This window comes from Sturnira hondurensis, unplaced genomic scaffold, assembly GCF_014824575.4.
Source record: "Sturnira hondurensis isolate 20B ecotype Veracruz unplaced genomic scaffold, ASM1482457v3 Scaffold0013063, whole genome shotgun sequence".
Lineage (NCBI taxonomy): Eukaryota > Metazoa > Chordata > Mammalia > Chiroptera > Phyllostomidae > Sturnira > Sturnira hondurensis.
In genome coordinates this window covers 3,408,851-3,434,058 of record NW_028085694.1, presented here as the reverse complement: position 1 = coordinate 3,434,058, position 25,208 = coordinate 3,408,851, and the positions used below count along the sequence as shown (strand labels likewise).

General features: G+C 40.1%; 1 protein-coding gene across 1 annotated transcript; it reads right to left on the bottom strand.

Moving 5' to 3' along the window:
• Positions 1–9,687: 9,687 nt before the first annotated feature.
• Positions 9,688–19,143, bottom strand: CUNH1orf52 (chromosome unknown C1orf52 homolog). The gene is made up of 3 exons (XM_037060940.1): positions 18,838–19,143; positions 18,008–18,206; positions 9,688–13,243 (listed from the first exon to the last, which is right to left on the bottom strand). Exons 1-3 carry the CDS (start codon positions 19,111–19,113, stop codon positions 13,170–13,172), a joined length of 549 nt encoding a protein of 182 aa, XP_036916835.1. The 5' UTR covers positions 19,114–19,143; the 3' UTR covers positions 9,688–13,169.
• Between the last annotated feature and the right edge of the window lie 6,065 nt (positions 19,144–25,208).

Below are 25,208 nucleotides of genomic sequence, written 5' to 3'. Positions count from 1 at the left end.
TAATTCTTGGGTCATAAACGTTCTAAGTATTTATATACTCATCTAATCCTTATAACAACCCTATAAATGAGGTGTACAAAACCATTTTGTAAATCAGGAAACTGAGCGCCACAGCAATGAAGGAAATTGCCAAAAATAAGAGATGAAGTCAGTATTCCAACCTACGTAGTCTGACTTTAGAGTCAGAGTATTCTTAACCACTGTGCAATAAATATGCGTGAAAAAATCATCTCACCCTGGCTGGTGTGGCTCAATGGATTGAGTGCCAGCTTGCGAACCAAAAGGTCACTGGTTCAATTCCCTGTCAGCGTGAATGTCTGGGTTGTGGACCAAGTCCGCAGTTGGGGGCACGTGAAAGGCAACTGGTCAATGTATCTCTCACACATCAATGTTTCTTTCTCCCTCCCGCCCCCTCTCTCTAAAAAATAAATAAATAAAATCTTTTTAAAAATCATCTCAATACACTCAATAAAAAGCTATAATGAGTTTTCTTTAAATTACTAGGGGCTCTATTCATAGGAAATCTATATTAATCATTTCTGACTCTATGCTTTTATTGATTAAATAATAAAACTTTCTACATTTTAAATCACCTTGAAGGATATTGGTCATGGAAACTTCCAGCAAAAGTCTATCACAGTCAGCAGGTGGTGAGTGCTTTGACTTTTCAATTCAATTCAATTCAATTCAAATGCTTAAGTATTGTGGATATTGGTGGCAACCCATTACATTAGAAAAGGATAGGTAATGTGATAGGATATTTAATGTCAATACATCAAGGTGTATTTCTCATTCCACACATCCCATGTGAGCTGGTGGGAGGTCGAGTGGGAAAGTGGGCCTGCTTCACATAGTCGCTCATGGCACCAGGTCAATGGGAACTCCATCATTTTGTGATGCTACCCACTCAACCAGTGGCCTTAGGGGAAGAGAGACCAGAGAGAACTTATATCCCCTGTAAAGTACCTTGCACCAGATGTCATATACATTGCTTTGACTCACTGCCCCTTGATGAGGCCTTGCTTAATTGCAATGGGGCTGGGCAGTATAGTCTCATGTATTCTCAGGAAGGAGAAGAGAACGACTCAGAAGCAGACAGTAACGTCTCTATCACATCTATTCACCTCACTCTCTGAAGTGTTTTCAATGCTTTTTTTCAATTAATTCTTTCATATGATAAAAAGGAGGTAATTCCAGTTTAGATAAAATTTGTCTATACAAAAAGTAGCATAGTTGTGGTTTATATTCTTGCTAAAGTCACACCAACAATAACATTAACAACAATGATAAAAAGAGCTACAATACACTGAACATTTATTATTAGTCAATAATTTCTCTTTAAATTATCTCAGATTGTAAAATAGTTTCTAGTACTATTTGAATTTTATAGATAAGGAAGTGAGGCTCAGACAGTTTAAGCAATTCACCCAAGTCACAGGTAGTAAGGAGCAGGACCAGGAACTGGATTTATGAGGGCTGACTCCAAAGTCCGGGTCTTATCCATTAGGCTGCAGAGTAGCAAATAGACTGCAGCTGTGCCCAATGATACGTTCTATAAATACAGTTATGCTTCAAAGCCTCTATAGCTCTTTTAAGTGGCAAAATTAGGCTTTGAATCATGTAAATTGGCACTGGGGAGCTTCTTAGAGATTACCCAGTACAACCTTTTTGATTTTCTTGAAGAGAAACTCTTCATCAGGATAAAGTTACACCATCCAGTGGCTTAAAAAAGGAGTTTCTTTTTCTCTCATGTAATAGTCTCAGGGCAAATCATCCAGGTTTTCAGGATAGCCTTGCTCTTTGTGGTCACTCGGGGATCCAGTTTCCTTCCAGGGAATTGCTGTGCCCTTTCCTAGGGCTTGTCATCAAAGCGAGGCCACCACATCCAAGTTCTAGCCAGCAACTGGGGAAGAGACCTTGCATGAGGTACATGTAAGCTCAGCCTCCAAAACATTAATGAACAATGAAGGGAGAAGGAGGAAGATCCAAAGGCAAGAATATGTGGAGGAAAGAAACAGAAAATGACAACCTCTTGTTTTTGCAATGGGAGAAGAGATTATGTGCTCAAAGGAAAGAGCCTTATCAGCCATAGGCTAACAAAACAGACATCAGAGGACAGAACTACTTCCTGCCTTTTCCCTCTTTTTCCTTTGTGACTATTTTCTCTCATTACAAGTGTGCTTATGAGGAAGGAGAAGTCTGGTGAGCAAGCAACCAATCAATCCATAGAAAAAAGACCAAAGTATAAGATGCAGTTCTATCCTGAAATAATTAACTGGGATGCCGGCTTTGAGATATTCTGGTTCATGGAAATTTCGATTTAGCCAGTATTTAATCGGAAATATCTTTTGCTTGTTTTTTTTTAATTTTATTTATTTATCTTTAGAGGGGAAGGGAAGGAGAGAGGGAGAGAATATCAATGTATGGTTGTCTCTCATGCCTCCCCTGCTGGGAACTGGCCTGCAACCCAGGCATGTGTCCTGACTGGGAATCGAACCGCAGTCCTTTGGTTTGCAGGCCTGAGCTACACCAGCCAGGGTGACTTGTTTTATATTTTAAATTCAATTAAAAAGTTTAAAAGATTTTATTTATTTATTTTTAGAGAGGGGAAGGAAGAGAGACAGAGAGGGAGAGAAACATCAATGTGTGGTTGCCCGTCATAAGTCCCCCACAGCGGGGAGGGGACCTGGCCCACAGCCCAGGGAATTGAACCAGTGACCCTCTGATTCACAGGCCTGTGCTCAATCCACTGAGCCACACCATCCAGGGCTCAATTAGTTTTTAAAGTAGGCAATGCAGTCACACAAGGTTCAAAAGTAAAAATGATATAAAGAGGTTTACTCAGAAAAATCTCCCCCCACCCCACCTGCCCCACCATACCCGTTGGGAAAATGCACTAGACAATTAAAGAGATGATTTATCCTGGCTACGATAATAGCAGGAGTGTTGATGAATGAGGTGTGCTGCAAAGAGGAGAAAGGGGGCAGGTAAACAAGGGAGTCATCCAAGCCAGTCTAACGGGAGTCTCCAGGAAGAATGAAGATGGGTCTTATTTCAGACAGCAGGGGGCCCTTTGTTCTTTCCTAGAACACAAAGCCTCTGGGTCTGGGGTCTTCTAAACCTTCACTATTTTCCTGGGTCTCAGGGCTCAGGTAAAGTTCAACGGTGTCACTATTTACCCCTGCTCTTCCATCCAAGTGCTAACCAGGCCTGGCCCTGCTTAGCCAAGCTTCTACAACCTTCTTTTTTTTTTTTCCATTTTATAATGCTATATCCCAGAAACCTTTCCATATCCATTCAGAGAGCTTCTTTTTCTTATTTTTTCCCACTACATACTATTCTATTGTGTGGACAAATCGTAGTTATTTTACCAGTCCCCTATGATACTACATTACTTCCAATATTTCGCTGTTACAATATATCAATAAATAACATCGCACATATAGCGTGTTTTACATGTACCAGTATATCTACAGGATAAATTCCCAAAGGAGAGACTGCTAGGTCAATAGGTAAATATATTTGTGACTTCTGAAGATTTTGCTAAATTGCTTCATAGGGCTTGATCATTTTGCCCTCCGACCCAAATTTTGTGAGCATGTTGTATTCCTGTAGCCTTGGCAGGATGTGTTGTCAAGGGGAATTGTTCCAATCCAGTCAGAAAGAAATAATATTTCATAGTAGTATTAATTGGCATTTCTCTTAAAATTATCCATTTGATTTAACAACTATTTTGAAAAATCCTTAGAAAATAGACTACGGAAGATTCTGCCTTCTTGAATAACCAATGATCTGCATCCCCTCCCACCCCCTCACCTGTGGAAACCCGTGAGTCTTCCAGGTCGAGAGCAGCACGAGTCTCCCAGGTCATTCCCAGATGTTACCAGCTGTTCCTCAGGAGTTCTGTGCTCAAATAAATTTGATACATGGGCAAAAGGGGTAAAGAGGTGTCTTGTGTGAATGGTACCTCAGAGCCTCTCATGTTCATTGTGAATTTCTAGCAGGGAGGAATCCCAGACTTTGTCAATGAAGCCTGTTCCTCAGAGCACTTTTCTTGGGACCCACTTCCTGAGACATTTATAGTGAAGCTTGAGGAGGTTGGGTTGGATTTACACCGAGTTAAGGGCCAACCCTGTGAAATGTGATTTTAGTTAGTTGTTCTTTTTCTTTTTCAAAATAAAAATCCTTATTTTCTTAAATTTTTTTCTAAATATTGATATGGGTGGAGAGTAAGGATCTCAGTTAATTGAAGATTATTAATAGTTGGATTCACTGAGGTATTGGGTCAGAATCCGACTTGGTTCTCTTCCTTCAGGACTAGTCCAGGGAAATAAGGACATTGGTAAACGGCTCTTTACTAGTCCTCTTTCCCCTTGGCTGCTTTGCTCAGTCCCCATTGAAAAAAAGGCTGGGAGAAGACCTGAAAACTCACTTGCTGTAAAATGCTAAGGGTTGGTACATTTACTCAATTACTTATTGAACAATTTCTAGTTCCATGGCTTTGTGCTAGATCCCTGAGTTTGTCCCACAAGGAGATACATGCCCTGCAGGGAGGGAACAATGTAGGAGATTAAGTGACAAGACGAACGTTAGGATAATGTTACTTCTCCCTGGGAGCTCCTCTCTTGGGAGTCTGTTTCAACCCTCAGGTAAAGCTTCGCTGGGAGCTCTTGTGGAATTTCCCCAATTCCAGGAGCCCGATAAGGAGGCATTTTCTTTCTTTCCTCTTTTTTTGGAGGGTTCGTTCCCAGGCCCTCTCCCTCACCCAGGCTAGCTCTGGGTGCCTCCCACAGTGGGGCCAGCCAGCCATAATGGGGAATCCAAGAGGCCACGCCTACCAGACAGACCGGACTGGACTGCACAGGGTATTTCTTCAGCAGCCTTTGGCTCCACCTAAGGTTTTTGTCTGCTAAGTGCAATAAAATGATTAATTATGCAGAAGCCGGAGAGAAAAACGCCATCTACTTTATTATTGTTTTCCCCCAGACCTCTTTTCCCCTCCAATTTTGGGTCTAGTTCCTAGTAGCCAGATTCCTTTTGCTGTGGGCAGAATAGCCAGGCTCTGAATGTGAGCACTAGGATGCAGCATTTTGGAACCGGAGTAGCCTTTGGGGGCAGTCGAAAAAGAAGTATGGTTTTTCAGAGCAGGTAAAAAGAGGACCTATTTTGGAAATGCCTAATCGCTGTTGTAAAGGGCTGGATTCTGGCAAGAGACTTAATATTTAGGACTTCAAGGAGATAATTTAAAATTTTTAAAGTATTTGTTTAAATGTGGTTTCAAGAACCACAGGTTTCAAGAAGGCTTAGGAGAAATAAATCAAGCAAACTGGATGAACTTTACATAGATGACTTCATCTTGAATTCTTACTCACAAAAAGTAGCTCTATAATCAAATATGACGACCTAATAGTTAATTATAAAGATGTTTATCTCAGTATTATTTATAGTGCTGAAAAATGGAGATAATTTTAATGTCCAATAGATAAACAAAATAAAAATTAGGCTTCTGAAGAACCCTTAATGGAATTGATAATGCTTGTTTAGAATATGTACATATATGCATAGAAAAAACACTCAAAAAAAGAATTGTGCATTAAAATGGTAACACTAGATTTTACCACTAAAAGTGATTTTTAAAAATATTTTATTTATTTTTACAGAGAAGTGAAGGGAGGGAAGAAGAGAGGGAGAGAAACATTGATGTGTGAGAGATACATCAGTGGGTTGCCTCTTGCACACCCCCAACTGGGGACCTGACCTGCAACCCAGGCATGTGCCCTGACTGGGAATCAAACCAGCAACCCTTTGGTTTGCTGGCCAGCACTCAATCCACTGAGTCACACCAGCCAGGGCAAAAGTTATTTCTGTTTTGTTTTGTTTTTTTTTTCTTTCAGAATTTCTACAGTGAGCATGTATCATTTTCATAATCAGAAAAAATTTTAAATGAACATTGCTATGATAAAGAATTTATGACCGATGGACATGAACAATGGTGGAGCGGTGGCCGGAGGGGTGATGGGTGGAGGGGAACAAAAAAAATTCAGAACTGTAATAGCATAATCAATAAAATATAATTGAAAAAGAATTTATGCCTAACATCATTTTATGAGAATTAATGGAAACTATGTGAATTAAATATAATGATTATTGTATTTTTGGTGTAAACAATTATTCCTATCCTTGAAAAGGCTAAATATATTTGTAGTAAAGAAAGCATTTATGTTTTTGTTCTCTGCACTTCTGTGACATAAAGATTCTTTCCCTTACTTTTAGTTCTTCTGTGAGGTCATTGAAAACCTGTTCTCCATCACTGCTTTTCACATTTTCACAAACCCCTGTTGGAAAAATTAGTTGAAATTATTGTAATGCTAAGAAAATTTAATCTTCCCTTCAACTAATTCCCTGGGACTTAAAAAAAAATCAACACTGGGCCGTGTGATGTGAAAAAAAGCCCTCAGGGGCAAAAGATTAAATTAGGAACTCTGCTTTAGCTGCCCAGCGAGACTGACACAGGATAGCCTTGCTACTGTTACAGTGGAAACAAAAGTGGAAAAGAATAGAAAAACCTAAGCAGTTTATAATTAGACAAAGTGACTGGACGAATTCAGCAACTTGTAAATAAGTTAAAAATACACAGGGCCTTGGCCAAATTATCTAGAAAGTGCCACTTACTGTCTTAAGGTTTTATGTCAACATCTCCAAGTTTGGTGCCAGAGGCTATACTACCTGGCAATACTATTTCTTAAAAAAAAAAAAAGCATGAAAATCTTTTTTACACAGTTGAAGCAGCAAGACTGTAGGAGCCTCTTTTATGAGTGATAGTGAATTCCAGGGCTTCAGTTCAGAATTGAGTCACTTACCTCAGGGTTGCAGAGAGTCTGGAATCCCAAAGTAAGCCCTTCTCCAGGGTGGCAGCTTGGTGTAGACAAAAGCTTGAAAACTCATAAGCAACCTACTTTGTAAGGGTTTATTGTCTTTCTTCCCCAACTATGGAGCATTCTAGAGAAATTAACCCTCTCATTTGTTAACGTCAATAACAGGCTTTAACAGACCTGTAGCTGTGGACGGCTCAGGTAATTACCCTGATTAGTTTGGTATGGAGGGAGGCAGCGGAAGCGGATACTCAGAGCTCAAGTTATTAGGCCTCAATTAAAAGAAAAAGAAATCAAGAGTTCATGCCTTACAGATTTGACATATGGTTTCCATATGTTTTGGGAGACATTTTACTGTTAAGGCTTTCTGGCCGCTTTTTGTAATTAAGGAGAGGGCTGGAGGGGAAGGCCTGGAGGCAGAACATGGTAAAAGGAGAGGAGGTTTCTACTGACTACTAAAGCCTCGGGGGGTGGGGGTGGGGTGTGTGTGTGTGTGTGTGTGTCTCTCTCTCTCTCTCTGTCTCTCTCTCTCTCTGTCTCTCTCTCTCTCCAAACCGAGAGACAGCAAAAACCAGCACCAGGGTCTTCAAGTCCCCCTGGTGTGAGATCCTCAGAGGAGTTGTGTCTGAGTTGACTTGCCTACAGCTTTGCTGGCAGACAAGTCACCTCCTTAGTTGGAAGTAATTGTTTTTCCTCGCAGTTTCTCTCAGGAATTCTAAATTTAAAACGTTAATGCAGACTTCCCAGTGTTCTTGGAAGGCTGCTAGAATTTGGTCCCATTTAGAAACAAAGACGGGCAATTATACCAGGACCAGAGCTGCACTTTACTTCAATGATATACACCAAATCCTGTTTCCTCTTTTTCAGAAAATGGTAAACACAGGGAAAGAAACAGGAATCCCAGACCCTGGGTACCAAAATGTTACAGACATACAGGAAATGACTTTTCAAATCCAGCCCATAGACCCGTCATTTCACGGGCTTGTCTGTGAGCCTAGAAAAGAGAGGCAAAGATCACAGAGAAGACGACATTCTTACATTACTGGAAGGCCATACCCGGGGACCTCTGGAGGACTTCCCATGCCCTGGTGCTGTGATTTTAAACCCAAGCCATAATTTGAAATGTTAGAGAAAAGCCAATGAAATTTGAGCAAAATTTGTGGCTTAAAGCTATCTCATTATTGGCTTTAAAAAGGTAGACTTAAAAATATAATTGAAAAGCTAAAATATATATTTGGAAGGACAGGGATATATTTTCAGCCCTGTTGCTTTAAGACTTTCAAATAGAAATACTCTCAATATGTGATAAATAAGCAACTAAGTTATTGAAATGTGCATTAAATCCTCCGAAAACATTTACTTACTGACTTTCTTTTCATACCAACCTAATCTATCTGAAAGATGTTTCTGGTGTGTTCAACAAATTCTGCACCTCTGGTGAACTGGTTTTGGATTTACTAATGATCCAAATATTTGTATTCTGAGCACCTTCTAGGGGTAAGTCATCCTTTGAACGAAACACAAGAATTAATAAATCGGTCTACCGGCTCATTTGGCGCTTCCTCCTCCCCTCCAGTGCAGGGAGGACACCCCTGGGGCCTGGAGCCAGAGAGCCTGCCCTTCCCGGCTCTAGCACCTTGAGCAAATCACTTACCTTCTCTGCGTCTTAGTTTGCTTCCCTGAGAAGTAAGGCTACTAATAGCACGTACCTCATTTAATTAAACGAGTTAATACATGTACAACGCCAAGAATAAGCCTGGCACATGGTAAGTACTCAGTAAATGTTGGCTGTTTAGTACTGAGTGTGGCAAAAAGAAAGGTCCAAGTCCAGAGATAACAGAACAAAGTACATAAAGGAGGCAAAGTCTGAACTGCTTCTCAGAGGATAAAAGGGGGAATCACTAAGTCAAGTGAAGGGCTGGGCTGAACAAATTGTACGAGAAGGCACAGGACTATGACACTAATAGCATGTCTGTGGAATTGTAAACAATTCATTAGAGCTGGATTAAGAGGTACGAGAGAATAAGGGAGATGCTTCAGGGCTTATGGATCAAACCTATGTGATGGGAAGTGAGATGGAGGGCAGATTTCTAGGTCGGTGGTGATGCCGTTAACTGGAAATGAAGAATGGAGGTGATAGCAGTTTTGACACAATGTGTTTGGTCTTGGACATCTAGAATGTTGAGGGGCCTTTGAGACCCAAGGGAAAATATACAATTGGACATGCAAATCTAGGGCTGAAACTTGGCTGGAATCAAGAACCAGTGTGGCCTTCGCTTGGGTGGCTGAGTGAATTAGAACATTGTCCCAATACAGGTTGCAGGTTCTATCCTCAACATATAGGAATCAACCAATAGATGCATAAGTGGAACAACAAATCAATGTTTCGCTCTCTCTCCTTTTAAAAGATTATGTTTATTTATTTTTAGAGGGGAAAGGGAGTGAGAAAGAGAGGGAAACATCAATGTGTGATTGCCTCTCACTCGAGACCCCAGCATGTGCCCCAACCGGGAATCAAACCGGCAACCCTTTAGTTCACAGGCTGGCACTCAATCCTCTGATCCACACCAGCCAGGGCTGATGTTTCTCTCTCTCTTAAAACAAAAATACAAAAATATAAACGTACCAGTGTGGAGAATTATAGGCAACAACATAAGCTACACTGGCGTTCAAGTACAGTTGCAAGAGAAGGAGCCAGAGAAAATAGAGAAGTGAACCAGAATAGCATGGGGTCCTGGAAGAAACCAAACTTCTGAAAAAGTTTCCAATCAGTTAGGATGTTTTTGACCAAAAATGATGAAAACTTAACTCAAACTGGTTTAAACTGTCAAGGTTTATTGGCCCATGTAACAGAAAACACAAACCTCTCCTGGATCACCCCTAAGCCTGAGGTGAGGAATTCAGCTTACTACGAACGCAGCAGTCATTTCGAGTGCCTACTAGGTGCCAGGCTTTGTTCTTGTCAATGCACAAAGCAGGCAAAAAGCCCCACCTCCGGGGGCCATACATACGAATGTTTCTTGGTAGCTCCTCTCCCCACACTAAAATGCAAATACAATGCTTCAAATTGGAAAAGCTAAGTAGAAAGAGATTGAGAGAGAAAACTGGAATTTAATGGAGTTCAAAACATTCGCTGGGAACTTAACACCTCTTCGTAGGACTGTTTGGACCTTCTGGACTAAGTGATCATGGAGGGTTAAAATGGGAGTTCTGTACGGATACAAGACTCTAAAATCCAAAACACCACCACCATTACACCTGTAAGTCCAACTGTGGATTTAAATTGGTCAGTTTTGATTTATTGAATTGAGTTGCTAAGGCCACTCAGATACCTATAAAAAGAACCACATTTTCCAAGTATGTCTGGTAGGGCTTTGTATCTAAATCATGTGGCAACATGTTTTCTTATATGTAGGTCATGTCCAAACCTGCACTAGTCATTCATATTTAAGTTAACCCATTCTCTCATTTGGAAATGATTAAAACTTACCCCATTCGGTTTTTGAAAAATACTATGAGACTGAACTCTGTGAACTCAAAAGCACCATACAGCATTAAGATCAGTAAGTTTCAAGTTTGCAAATAAGTTGGTATTAGTATTTTAATGGCTAAAAAGCAGTCTCAATTTTCTCAATAATGCTCTTTGAGTCCACATAGAATGTTTTCCATAAAACTCTGTGAGACTATTTACACTTTAAATGATTTTCTCAAATTTTATCCTTACATGAAAGTCCTTCATGACTGACGCAACTTCCTCATTGTAGGGATGAGAAAACAATCAGAAATACTAAGTGATCTGATTCGCTAACATGCAATTGGATAAGAGGATTTTCTTCATCTATATGGGTTTTTGTAAGATTCTTCACTGGATTTCTACCAGCTGAACCAAACAGCCCCCTACCTCAGTACCCATGTGGACACCTAAAGAAACATGTTCCCAAGACACCTGTGAAGGGGGAAAGAATCCATTCTCTGGTGACACATGTAGAAAGTGACATAGTCCACTTTTCAGAGATGTTTCCGTGCAAGGTGAAGCAATCCATAAGCAAATTAATTTCTTCTTTCACTCACTGGCCATATTTTGAAAAGAAACTTAAGGTACAAATGGCTGAGACTGCTCCAAAATATTTAGCCTCCTTCCTTAAACCCTCAGTTCTCCCTCCCAAATTAGAACTGACTTGACTTGTATTTCATTGGTGCACAACTCCCAACAGTTGCTTAATAGTCTCACAAGTGTAGCCACTACCTGTCCTGAGTAGAATATCAGGACATGCAACCCCTCCCAAAGAGTGTTTCCCCTCTATTGTTACCTTCTAGAAAGGAGGCTCTAAGCACCATCGGGGACTGATGTAGTGACCTTTGGTTCTCTGTCTTAAACTAATGGGTATAAATTGGGAGTTGAAAAGAGGTTAAAAAGATTTCCAGACAGTGGCTTGCTGGGCCTTTTTTTTCTTGTGGGGTTATGGTTTGCTTTTATGCTGTTTTCATCTTGTAATATTTCAGCACATTCTGAGATATCTGCTCCACCAATACATGCATCCAGACTATAGATTTTGCCTCATAATTACTGCTAATTTAATTTGGTGTCGCACTGGGGTTATGAGTTATCAGTTGATGACACTCCTCAGTACACGATGGGATAGCCCTCAAAATTATTCACGTATGAAGACTTCAACCTTAAACAAAGTTTCTTGTCTTATTAATTTCTTCAGCCTGGGGATTCATACATTTGTAAACCTAGAGGCTAAGCAGCTGTAAAACTAGCTTTTGTAATTTTGAAACATACTAGCAACCATCATATTGTTGCATTCCTTATCCCACAAAACATCACTGCTGGCCTATTTTTAATGACTTAAAATTTCTAATCTTGATCATGTTCCCAGCTAAACAAACTGTATAGTTTTTCAAATGCTGGCTTCCAGTATGGGGGACACAACTGGACTGGGGAATTTTTAAAACTCAAAAACTAAAGTCTTTTTCTCATACACTAAATGTACAGGGTCTTGTAATTAACACTTGTTTCTTCTTCAAGGCATAATGATCACGAAAGACTGATGCAGTGTATTTCTTTTTATTGTTCGAAATGTCACAAACGCCAGCACTGCATTTTGGACTGTAAATGTCAAATCGAAGATTGTCTTCCTGACTACAACCCTGTTGATTTTCTTGATTATTACTATATGCAAAGCATTAAAATTGGAGGTGGGTAGCAAACACATAGAAGTAGGCTTGGCAGACAAAAATACCAGATGCCCAGTTAGATTTGAATTTCTGATAAACAAGTTTTTAGTATAAATAAGTCCTAAATATTACCTATACTAAAACATTATTTGATGTTTATCTAAAATTCAAATTTAACTGCATGTCCTGTATTTTTATTTGAGACATCTGGCAACTCTTTGTAGAAGATTCTTATCTTCAGCAAACTTACTATTTAATAGGGAAACTGCCAATTTTCATAATATAAGGTGTATGTGTATGGTAAGTGCAGTAACACAGCCACGGGAGGAGGGGATCGCCATAACTACCACAAGAGCACCTGGAAGAGCTGCCAACTGCAGTTCCTACGTTTTGATTGGTGGACAGGTGGTTTAGTGTAATGATTTTAGAGTTCAAGTATCATGAGTTGAATCCCAAATTCATTGCTCACTAGCTGTGTAACCTTGCATAAATCAATCACTCTTCATTATAAAATGAGGCTACTAATACATACTTTACTAGGCTGCTTGCGGGTCACAGATAAGTATACACGAAACACCCGGAACACAGGAAGCACACCCTAAATGGTAACAGCTACTATAACATCACAAGGCAAATGGGGTGTCTGTCTCAGACACTCAAATGTTAATGTTATGCAGTAACAGTAATATTGAAGTACTTTTATTTCCATGATCTATTTACACTGTACAAACACTGTTGAAAAGCACCCTACAAGTTCACAGTATGATACAATATATTTAACTTTAAAAATACATTCCTTTATAAAAGGTTCCTGGAACACTGGCATGTCAACGTGTGACAGAACTCTGGAAGCATGTCACCAATTCTGTGACAAGAACGCTGCTTCCAAGTGTTGTCAACTTCACAATCACAAGTCACCATTTGAGTTTTAAATACATACAAATTTTAAATAAAAAGTGAATTCTACAGTGGAAAGTTCCTGCAGCACTACTTATTAGTTTATCCATGTACTTTCATAAAGATGATGTTTCATAGTGATTTACAGTATCAACTTAACTGCCAAAAAACCATTCTGGTAAGATTTGCAGTCCGAAATTTCTTGTTATTCGTTGTTTTCTATTTTTTCTTCTTCGTTGGTTCTCCTGGTTCTACTCTGCGCTTTTTAGAAGCATGCTCATCTTTTTCTTCATCTTTAAACAGAAAAAGAAGAGTTTCAATCAGTAATTTTCAAAAAGTAGGGCAATAAAATACTAATGTTTCTTTCAATGTTTCCCAGTAAAAAACAAAAATTAAATTTTTAGAACTGATTTTAAAGTGCAAGTAAAAATAAGGCATTTTTTTTCCAGTTGTGTAATACAAAATTCACAGATCCTTTTAGTGCTATATTGAGGTAGCTTAAAATAAAATCAAATTGGTTCTGAAAAAGCTATTCCCAAGTACTCTATAGTGTACACATTATATATACTTAAATATATAACCTACACTTTCTACAAATGGAACACACTGTCTATTTTTCAACAACAAAAGAAGATATCCATTTAACTACGTTACTTAAGTGGCTGTCAGCTATTCTTCCCCTTCCAATCTGCTTTCTCTCCCAGCCAAACAACTACCCTCTTTATCTTATCCTTTGACTCCTCACATCTGCAGTAAAAAAATAAATCACTCACAAGTAGATGTTTTACAGAACTGTATTTTCAGTTTTGTCCTATATAGTTAGTTCTACTTCCCGTCCCTCCCTCTCCCATTCCGGGGAGGGTGAGAATATTCCACTGGTAACAGAAAAGCAGGCACCTTCCCTCTATCAGATTGAGAAGAATTTTGAAAAGGGAAGATGGAGAAGAACCCTTTATATTAAAACCATGCCCTTTAAAACTTTTCAAAACTATTATTACTGTCTGTAGCCACAGAAAATGTCCAAAATAAATATTGTCAAAAATGAAAAGGTAGACCCTTTTATTCAATTTAAAATATCCAAGTACATGTTTTAATAAAACATGGGATACTATAGACCAGCTGCTAATTTTCAATTTCTGGGAACAAATATGTGGCTTTATTTTTAGAATTCCATATACATGTAATAAATAACATGTAGAAGATGTCATGACTTACAAAATAAAAAATTATTTTAAGCACGTTACTGAATTCACTGTATTTCTGACTTTATTTTCTCAATCCATAGATACTCCTAGTTCAACTATCATGTGGTGATCTATAAACAAAGTATTCTGATGTTGAAAGAATCCTTCATATTAAAAAATGTGGGAAGCCACTGATATACGATCATAAACTACAGAGGAAATATATTTAAAACCATAAGCCTTCAATTTCCTTCTGCTAACTGTATCAAGAACAGGTGATTCATCTTCATTCATCTTCCAACACATCACGGAGATGTTATTCCTGCATTTCATAAAGCACTATGTATTGATGTAGATAGCACGATAAAATACAATTCATATCAACAAATCATCCCAGGAATTTTCAAACCAATGTTTTAATCAGTAGTTTGTTTTGTATACATGAAAATACATGCTCTATAACTAATACAGTATACAGCTCAAATAAACCAAGGGCTTTGCTTTCTAATTGGAGTTTAATATCATCCAGTTTGAGTTTGGAGATTATTTTCAGACATATAAAGATTAAAATTACTTTTAATGCAGACTGGTGTAGCCATGTGGAAGGCAATATGGAGATACCTCAAAAAATTAAAAATGGAACTGCCTTTTGACCCAGCAATTCCACTTCTAGGAATATATCCGAAGGAACCCAAAACACCAATTCAAAGGAACATAAACATCCCTCTGTTCACTGCAGCATTATTTACAATCACTAAGATATGGAAGCAGCCCAAGCGTCCATCAGTAGATGAGTGGACAAAATGACTATGGGACATTTACACAATGGAATTCTACTAGGACCGTAAGAAAAGAAAAAGTCTTACCCTTTGCAACGGTACAGATGGACCTGGAGAACATTGTGCTAAGTTGAAATGAGCTAGTCAGAGAAAGACAACTACCATATAATTTCACTCATATGTGGATTTTAATGAACAAACTGAACTAACAAGGAAAATGAAGATAGAGAGTAGGCTGACAGCCCTGGAAGGTAAGGGGTGGAGGAATTGAGAAAAAAGGAGAAAGGACTCATGGACATGGACAACAGTGTGATGATTGCTTGGGGGAGGGAGTATAAGGGGTCTAAATGATAATGGGAAAAATATAACGAAGATTAAGTGAAAAAATAAAAATATTACTTTCTAACTCTTCTAGAAAATCTACTGTTAATGTCTATTAAAAAGATAATCTTAAGACACGTCTGCTTTCAATTTACCACTTGTTACAAGTATATTTACTGAACAACAACAAAAAAACCCCCAAATTACTGAGGTTGGAAAAACAGATTCTTATCAAGTGATTTGAACTGAAGAGCTAATGCCATCTAGTGGCACTACAAGGCATTGCCTTGAGCACCAGAACAGAAAACAACCCCCCTCCAAAACCCTGAAATATTCGCTCCCCACTTTACTGCTCTGTGCCATATACTACAGATACACCAGCAAGAAAATAATCCTTCTATTATGAAATCCATGTCACTAGACATACATAAGTTAAAATTATGAATCTTCTAAAATAAAAAAGAGTATTCACTACTTTAGCTAAGCTTTCATGAATAATTACGTTATTAGTAAAGCTACAATTAAAGTCAGGCTCACTGATCTACATTTGCTTTTAAAGATTTTATTTACTTATTTTTAGAGAGAGAGAAAGGGAGGTAGAAAGAGAGGAATATCAATGTGCGGTTGCCTCTCACTCGCTCCCCACCAGGGGGACCTGGCCCACAACCCAGGCATGTGCCCCCACTGGGAATCAAACCAGTTTGCAGCCTGGTGCTGAACCCACTGTGCCACACCAGCCAGGGCCCACTGGTCTACATTTTACAACCACTAAACAATAGGTGCTAACAAGTAGCAAGACTCAATGATCAGTTTTGAATCTTTCCCAGCTCCTCTTTTAAAATATCTGAAAGAAGTTAACTGGCAAAAAAGGACAAAAATGCAGAAAAATGGGGGGGGGGGGGAAGTAATTTGATAATTTAAAAACTTAGATAACTTAAAAGAGTTTGGAGTTTCTAATACAAGATAATTTATGAATTTTTTAAAAAGGTAAAAAATTATGTCAGGAAAATCATCCCAGGAATTTACAAACCAACGTTTTAATCAGTAGGATGTTATGTGTACATGAAAATACATGCTCTAATATATATTAACTATATATTAGTTAATATATTTTAAGTAATATAGCATACAGCTCAAATAAACCAGTGGCACAGGAGTCTGAGATAGCAAAAAAAAATTTTTTAAAGGAAGATATGTATCACAGAAAGAAGATAATTATATTCAATAACCAACATTAAAGTCAAAATTTAAGATTTCAGGATTATCTTTTAACCTTGTAATCCAGCTTTAAACTGGTCCTTTTGTTTTTTTAATATCGCCAACATTCACCTTCTGATGGAGGACTGCCCTGTGATCAAAAGGTCAGAAATCATCTATGGCAATAGCAGTACTGTTTGCCACATATTTGGAATTCCTTCTATGTGAACTCAATAGGCAAGCCTTGGGGGGCGGGGGGGCGGGGGATAATTCTTTCCACCTGTCTGTCCTGGATATATAATCCTCACCTTTTCCACAGAGGAACAAAGGTCTGTTTTCCACAGAGGAACAAATTTCCCTGTTTTTCACAAGGTGTTGCAAGGCTTAAAGAGTAGTTATGTGAAAGTGGGTTTTTTAAAAATTAATTATAGAAAGTACCATATAATATGAGGTATTTCAAATGCCCCCTTTGTTTGGCACCTTCAAAAAGATGCCATTTACTGAAGATGTGCCTGAATTGGTGATTTCTAATCCACCTTGGGAAATAAATGAAAGAAATGAAAAAGCCATTTGGAGTAAGAACTACCAGTTAGTTACCCTTTCTCTAAACAAATAAAACTGCGTGGTTGCAAAAGCAGCTAAGTAGGTTGCCCTTGTATTATGGGGAAAAGATCAGAATCTGTTTAACAAAAATGGTACAGAGAAGGAAATAATTAGAAGGAGGTAGATCTGAGATTTTCCTCTTTGAGTTGGATTTTGAAGGATAAGTGAGTTTACCAGCCAAAGAGGAAGGGAAGAATATTCCACACTAAGGTGCAAGATATACTAAAGGCATGCAACTATAAAATAGCATGGTCTATTCAGTTTTGAATTTTAAGATTTTAAAGTGCTAGAAAGAAGGCCATGTGAAATGAGGGTGGGGAGAAAGGCAGAACCTGTCATAGAAGGCTTTGCCTCTATGCTGTTCATGAAAGATGTTAAAGCAGGTGGGTTACATAATCATGCATGATTTTTAGAAAGTGAACATTAGCCGCAGCGTGAAGGATGGAACTGGGGGATAAAACTGCAGAAGCAGAAATTGCTGTGACTACTTATAGTCCAAGTAAGAGATAAAATTATATTCCAAACAAAGGCAAGACAACTAAATCATTACCTTTTTCTATTACTATTTTTAATTATCATATAGTAATACTAAGTTAAATTCATTTTGTCACACTACTTTTGACTCTAAAACACAACTGCTTTCCTATAAAATAAAGCCTCCACAGCTGTGGTCACAAGAATCCATAAATTAATTCATACTATTCATAAATCACATATACTACTGGTTGAAATATCAGAGGTTTCACTTTGAAGCCTGAATAATTTATGATCTTTCTCTAAAACACAGCAACTACTACTGGTTGAGACATGAGTTTTAAAGCTGACTATATAGTATCTTTTTCAAAAACACAGTAAAAAGTATTCCAAGACCATCATAATCAATCTGCTAACTTGCTAGATTTAAGTTTCACTCATTAATCATCACGATCTTCTTAAACTCATCACAGAGACCCAAAGGTCTGACTCTTCTTACCTGATTCCACCGTCTCCTCCCCTTCTGGGAGAAGTCTAGCTTTCTTAACGTTCTGTGGGGCATCATCACCATTGTCCTCATATATGTTAGACCATTTTATTGCCATATCGAGTTCTGGAGGAGGAGGTTTCTTCTCAGTGGCGTACGTCTCTGGAGGTGGAACATAGTTTGACTTCCAGACTTTGAATTCCTTTGGCGGCTGTTAAGCAAACACATTAAGAAGCACTGTGACGAACCGAGGTTCCTATCATCGGTAGGGGCACATGCACCTCCCTGCCGTTCGATTATTGTTCAGGATGACTTTTAAGTTTAAAGATACATTTTTTCCATCAAAATCACAATACTGTTAAGTGAAAAGCCAAAGGGTTCCCTATACGAATAAAGCTCATAACTTTTAGTTACCAAAGAAGAATCCAGTCTCAGAGATACTACGCCAAGGCTGACCCCTTCAGGAGGCTGCAGCAGACACTGTCTTGGAGGCAGCACCGCAGGCACTTCGGCGTCAAAGGGAAGGGGTCTCGGGGAGAAGCTGCAGCGGGGGGGGGCGGGGGGAGTCACCACCGTTAGTCCTGGCCACGCAGGTCGGGGCACCGAGCGCGGAGGTTTGGGTCTCCTCACGAGTGGGCGGGGGCTGCGGGTCCGATCTGACACCCACCAAGCTGGGGGAGGAGGGCCGGGCTTCCCAGGGCTGGATGTGGAAGGGGTGGGTGCAGCTTCCCGCAGGGGGTGACTGCGTGTATGGGAACGGACTTCCGGTCCCCAGGATGCGACTCAGGTGGGAGGGGGCGGAGGCCGGGACCGAGATTGAGAACCGGGGTCGGGGACCTCACCTCCTCAGGCGCCTTGACGACGTGTCTCTCCCAGTCTATCTGTTTGTTGAGAGGATTGTAGAGAAAGGCTGGACGAGTCACGCTCCGGAACAGTTCGTCGGGTCCGGGCAGCCGCTTTTCCGTCTTTTTCCCACATACGCCCGCCGACTTCGCCGGATCCGGTGCTCTGCGACTCGTTTCCTCCGGCTCGCTGTTATCCTCCTCGTCCGAGGAGCCTGAGCTGCTGCTCCCGTAAGCTGCGAAGTAGCTCAGGGGATCCTTCTCCTCTGCGGCCATGACGGCGATGCACGAAGACCTAGGGCTACACCGGAAACCGGAAGCTGTTTCAGGTCCGGCCCCGCGGTTGGCCCCGCCCCGCGACTCGCAGATAATCTGGGGGACTGCGTCCCCTGGCGGCTCTGCTGCGCTACTGCCCCCCGCCCCTGCCCGGGCAGAAGGTCTGAGGCTGAAGAAGCTGCGCATTTTGAAGCAAGGGCTTCTTTTGCTCATTCCTGTCTGAGGTGCACTGAGGAGACAGGTCCTCAGTCAGGGGTCCCAAGCAAACTTTAGCATTCAAATAAGAAATTATTAAAGGCACAGGAAAGCTAAGAACGTTGTCTTTTCACTGCCACCTCACTTTAGCCCTTGCCCAGAGAAAACCAGTATTTCTTCCTGATCCTGCTGCATTTCATTTTCAAAATAGAAAACAAACAAAAAAACAGTGTGCTTTCCTCAGTCGTCTTGGAAGACATCTGTAAGTGGTGGACTCCTCACAGCACAGACTGAGTCCTTTCCTAGTTGACCTCATTCCAGCGCACTCCGAGCAACCTCTCTTTGATGAACCTCTTACTGGATTACATCCCACCACCCTGGGGTCATCCAAAATCTCTGGCTTCTCATTGCCAGCTTCCTTTCATGCCTGCTTTGCTCTGTATGGCCCTTAAATGTTGGTGTTTCACTACATAGTATACCGTCTTTCAGCAATACTTACATTTCTCTACAGGGGGCAGAGTTGCAAGTCAGCCCATTCCTTTTTATGGCATTAACTACCTTACACTTTTATCTCCTAAATCGGGCCTACAGCCCCAATCTTTCCCTTCCAAGCTCTGGACAGAACCTTCACTGGCCTCTGAAACTTGACATATGGACATCCTGCCGGGGTCTCAAACATCCACTTATAGGATGAGTAACTTGTCTTTCCATATAACTGGCTTCTGCATTTGTATTTCATCTTAGTAAATGGCATAACCATGTCCCTACTCACCGGGGACACTAAAAATCTTTAACTACTCCTCGTGAACCAAGAGGAAATGATACCCAAGCGAAAGTGACAAAGTTGGCATCAGTGTAAACATTTACAGAGCCCACTAAAGGATGCCTGCGCATTTACACCACACACTCCTCTCCATGGGGCAGAGAACTGGTCTCATTCACGTCTCTTCTGCAGTCCTGTAGCAGTGTCTGAGCTCCTTTGGAGGAGGAAACGGGTTATGTGTTGTTCACTTGTATATCCCTAGTACTCGGCTCAGTGCCTGCCAACTGAGTAGATGATCAATAAATATTGCAGGTTATAATTTATGAGCGTGTAGGTATAGATGAAGGTTTCTCAGATGTTTTCATCCAAGTATGTATGCTGATAGAGAAAAATGATGGTCCCAAAGTGCAAAGTTTGGGGGCCGTCCTTACTTCTGTATCCTTACTGATTGCAAGTTTGTGGTCCCTCAAACCAATCTCAGATTTGATAGTTTGGTAGGACTCACAGAATTCACTGAAAGTTGTTTTTACTCATGTCTACAGTTTATTTTAGTAAAAGAATACAGATTAAAATTGGTCAAGGGAAGAGGTACATGGGGCAGAGTCCCAGAGACTTCCACATGCAGAGCAACCAGTTGGCATCTCCCAGTGGGACTGCACACAGTACTAACTTCGTGTGGCAAACATATGTGACTGTATGCGTGGAGCATTTCCAACGAGGGAGGTACATCTGAGCCTTGATATCCAGAGATTTTAATGGGGAGAGGTTATGTACACATAATTGATTCCCATGTGGCTGAACTCATTCTCCAGTCCTTCCAGAGGTGGTGCTGATACAGTGTGATCCAAAATCCCATGAACATAGCACTTTTTGGGAATATAGTATCTTGAAAATGTATGCAAATGTTATATATTAGTCCCTGGTGCAGTTCTTTTATTGTAGTAGACCACCTTTATCCTATGGCTTTTCAAACTGGCCCACTGTTGAGTGCCTCTGGGGTTGGTTATTCAGTTTGAGTAACATAAGTCCCTGTTATCAGTCACCAGCAGCCTTCAGGTAACCAAGTTCAAAAGCCTCTTTAAAAAACATTTATTTATTTTTAGAGAGAGGGGAAGTGAGGAAGAAAGAGGAGAAAGACATAAATTGGTTGCCTCTCATTCGTGCCCTGACTGGGGACTAAACCTGCAACCCAGGCATGTGTCCTGACCAGAAATCAAAGTGCTGACCTTTGCTTTTCAAGGAATGATACTTATCCAAATTAACCACGCTGGTCAGGGCCCGAGAGCCACTTCTTACTTGACCTTTTAACAAGAAAGACCTCCATCTTGGAACACTTTTCCCCCCTTGCCTTTCACTAGATCACACACTTTAGTTTTCCAATTTCACAGGGTCCTTTCAGTTTCCTCTGTTGCCTTCTTGTCTTACATCTAAATGTGACAGCACCTCAGCCTCCGCCCTGGACTTGCCTCTCTTTTCTATCAGTCCTTCGTTTCAACGTGATTTTATGAGGTCCCATGATTTTAAATATTTTTTTACCAATAACTCCCACCTTTATATAACCCGTCCAGAAGTCTTCCCTGACCAGCAAACTCCTGCATCCAATTTCCACCTTTGCTGTCCAACACGTCACTCAAATTTAACATGTTTGTGGTAGATTATCTACAAAGATTATGTACCCTGTGCACGTATGCCACTCCTTGACGTGGAGAATATTTCCTCTGTCTTGGAAGCTGGGCTGACTTTGCCACTTGCTTTGATGAACAGGATGCTTCTTCCACTTTTGCTCCCGTGGGAACCCAGAACCGCCATGTAAAGAGGTCCAGCTGCCCTCCTGGAGATACCATGAAGAGATAGAGCCCTGGCCAGTTCTCGGTTAGTACACTCATGCTAGGGAAGGCACCAAACCCGTGAGTGCAGCTATCCAGCCCCAGCTGAAGCTGAAGATGTTTCCAGAATGACCCTAGGATGGACCATTCACAAACCATGAAGCCAAATCCAGCCCCATTTGCAGAATCATGAACAAATAAACTATTGTTATCTTAAGCCACTAAAATTTGGGGTGGCGTGCTATGCAGCAATAAATAACTGAAAAGTATGTCTAAAACAGAACTCTATTCCCTACTTTCAATGTTCCACACTTTCCATAGTCTTCCCTATCTAAGTTGCACCATTATAATTTAGGTGCCCAGGATGAAAAACAGAAAATCTTGTCATTTTAAGTTTAAAATATATTCCAAATCCAAACACTTTACCAATTCTACCTGTACTACGCTTTTCTTTTGCCTGAACAACTACTATAGTCTTCTTTCTTTATTGCTAACTTTAAAAAAGCATTTAATAATCTTTAAGATTCACACATTACATTTAGTAGACTTATTTCTTAGTCTCCTTCATCCTAGAATAAATTCTCAGTCTTTAACTTTCACAACCTCGATAGTTGGAAGATTTTAGGCCTATTATTTTATAGAAGATTCTTCAATTTGCATCTGTCTGGTGTTTCCTAGTGATTAGATTCAGGTTATAAATCTTTGGCCGGTATATCATGAAAGTGATGTTGTATTCGTTTTCATTGTATTCCATCAGGATGCATTGAATTTCAATTTGCTCTGGAACTGATAAATTTAACTTTGATTTTTTGTTTGTTTAAGGTGGGATCTGTTAGGTTTCTTTGCTATGAAGTTATTTTTTCCTTCTTTGTAATTTATTAGTATTTTGTAGGGAGGTACTTTGAGACTGTCAATATCACATTCTTCATCAAATTACTTGTTCATGCATTTATATTACAACTGACTCATTGTTTCCTGTTTTATCCAATGAATCGCAATCTGCTATTATCATTTTGATGTTGAAATTGTCCCAGACTTGGCCCATGGGAGCTCCGTCAAGCTGGCATCTGTGCCCTTTGGGCATGCCCCACCATTCTTTGAACACTTGACGGCATTGTGGCACAAGATTTCCACACTTATTTTATACTTTGCCCTAGAGTAGACATTTTGCCAAAGAATTCTGATTCCATTTAGTGGAGTTAGCTTCTTCTTTTTTAAAAAGATTTTATTTATTTTTAGAAAGAGGGAGGGAGAGAAACATCAGTGTATGGTTGTCTCTCACGTGCCCTGCACAGGGGACCAGGCCCACAACCTGGGCACGTGTCCTAGACTGGAAATTGAACCGGTGACCATTTGGTTTGCAGGCTAGCACTCGATCCACTGAGTCACACCAGCCAGGGCTAGAGTCATCTTCTAGAGGGCGGGACCTTGGTAGTACAGGCTAGCCCTACTAGGTGAGTGTTCTAGGTACCCATCTGTATCAGTGTACCAGCTAGTTTTGTTGGGAGGGGCTGCTATCAACTTCAGTAAATTTTTTTTGAAGACTCTATGTCAATGCATTTGTCCATTTCACAGTGGGTGATTTACAAGTGCATCTGCAAACACTGTGCTGAGCGTTCAGCAGTTTTTGACCAAAAATAGCATGACCTCCATGCCCCACCCTCCTTATTCACTCAATCTCACCCTGAGCTACTTTTTGTGTGTCTGTATTTCCCCCAGATGAAAAAAGTCCTTAAAGGGAAACATTTTGCCAATGTGCAAGAGGTGAAACAAAAAATGGCAAAAGCACTAGAAGACATCAAAACTGACAAGTTCAAAAACTGTTTTGAGCAGTTGAAAAAACATCTTGATAGATGTATTGCATCAAATGGAGAGCACCTGGAAGGTGACTGAAGTTTGAACATGTAAGAATAAATACACATTTGTTGTATATAAATTCTATTTTTTAGGGGGTCCCTCTCTTGTAGAAGCCACAATGTAGATTTAGGTGCTTGGTGTGTTCATTGCTAATGTGGTGTTATTATTCCAGGTTTTGTCAGTAGACAACATTAGAGAATGTATATTTTTAGTTTTTAAATTATATTTTATTGTATATGCTATTACAGTTGTCCCAATTTTCCCTCCTTTGCCCCCCCCTACACTCAGACCCTCCCCACTCCCTCAGGCAATCCCCACACTGTTGACCATATCCATGGGTCATGTGTATATTCTTTGACCACTATATTCTGTAAGCTGTTCTAGATATCCTCATGATTAATGTGTAACATCAATTTGTACTTCTTAATCCCTTCACTTTTCTCACCCATCACCCTGAGCCCCCTCCCATCTGGCAACCATCAATGGGTTCTCTGTATTTATGATTGTATTTCTGTCCTGATTGTTCTTTTAAGATTTTATTTATTTATCTTTGGAAGGGAAGGGAAGTAGAGAGGGAGAGAAATATCAATGTGTGGTTACCTCTTGTGCATGCCCTGCTGGGAACTGGCCTGCAACCCAGGCATGTGCCCTGACTGGGAATTGAACCTCGATCCTTTGGTTTGCAGGCCTGCGCTCAATCCACTGAGCTACACCAGCCAGGGCTGTTCTTTTGTTTTTTAATATTCAATTACTGACACATATGTATTTATTGCCATATTATCGTTCATATTTTTGGTCTTGTTAAAGAAGTCTCTTTAACATTTGTTGCAATACTAGTTTCATGGTAATGAACTCCTTCAGCTTTTTCTTATCTAGGAAGATCTTTCTTCTTCAATTGTAAATGATTGCCTTACTGGGTAATCTTAGTTGGAGGGTCTTGCTTTTCATCACTTTGAATATTTCTTGCCAATCACTTCTGGCCTGAAAAGTTTCTTTTGAGAAATCGGATGGCAGTCTTTTGGGAGTCCCTTGTAGGTAACTAACTGCTTTTTTCTTGCTGCTTTTAAGATTCTCCCTCTGTCTTTAACCTTTGGCATTTTAATTATGATATGTCTTGTGTACCTCTTTGTGTCCATCTTGTTTGGAATTCTCTGTGCTTCCTTCCACAAAGTCTACCCAATACACAGAAACAAACACAGGGAGGCTGCCAAAATGGGGAGACAAAGAAACATGGTCCAAATGAAAGAACAGAACAACACTCCAGAAAAAGAACTTAAAAAGTGGAGACAAGCAATCCACTACACAGAGAATTCAAAACACTGGTCATAAGTATGCTCAATGAACTTAGGGGAAGAGCAGGTGAACTCAGAGAGAACTTCAACATCATAAAAAAGACATGGAAACCATAAAAAAAGAACCAGTCAGAAATGAAGGATACACTAATTGAAATGAAG

Bases quoted from the DNA above. Each gene is read 5' to 3' on its own strand.
- CUNH1orf52 (XM_037060940.1), bottom strand. From the start codon at position 19,113: ATGGCCGCAGAGGAGAAGGATCCCCTGAGCTACTTCGCAGCTTACGGG. The intron at 18,207-18,837 runs GTGAGGTCCCCG...TTTGCTTAACAG, and splicing joins TCGTCAAGGCGCCTGAGGAG to CCGCCAAAGGAATTCAAAGT. The intron at 13,244-18,007 runs GTAAGAAGAGTC...TTCTGTTTAAAG, and splicing joins GGAGGAGACGGTGGAATCAG to ATGAAGAAAAAGATGAGCAT.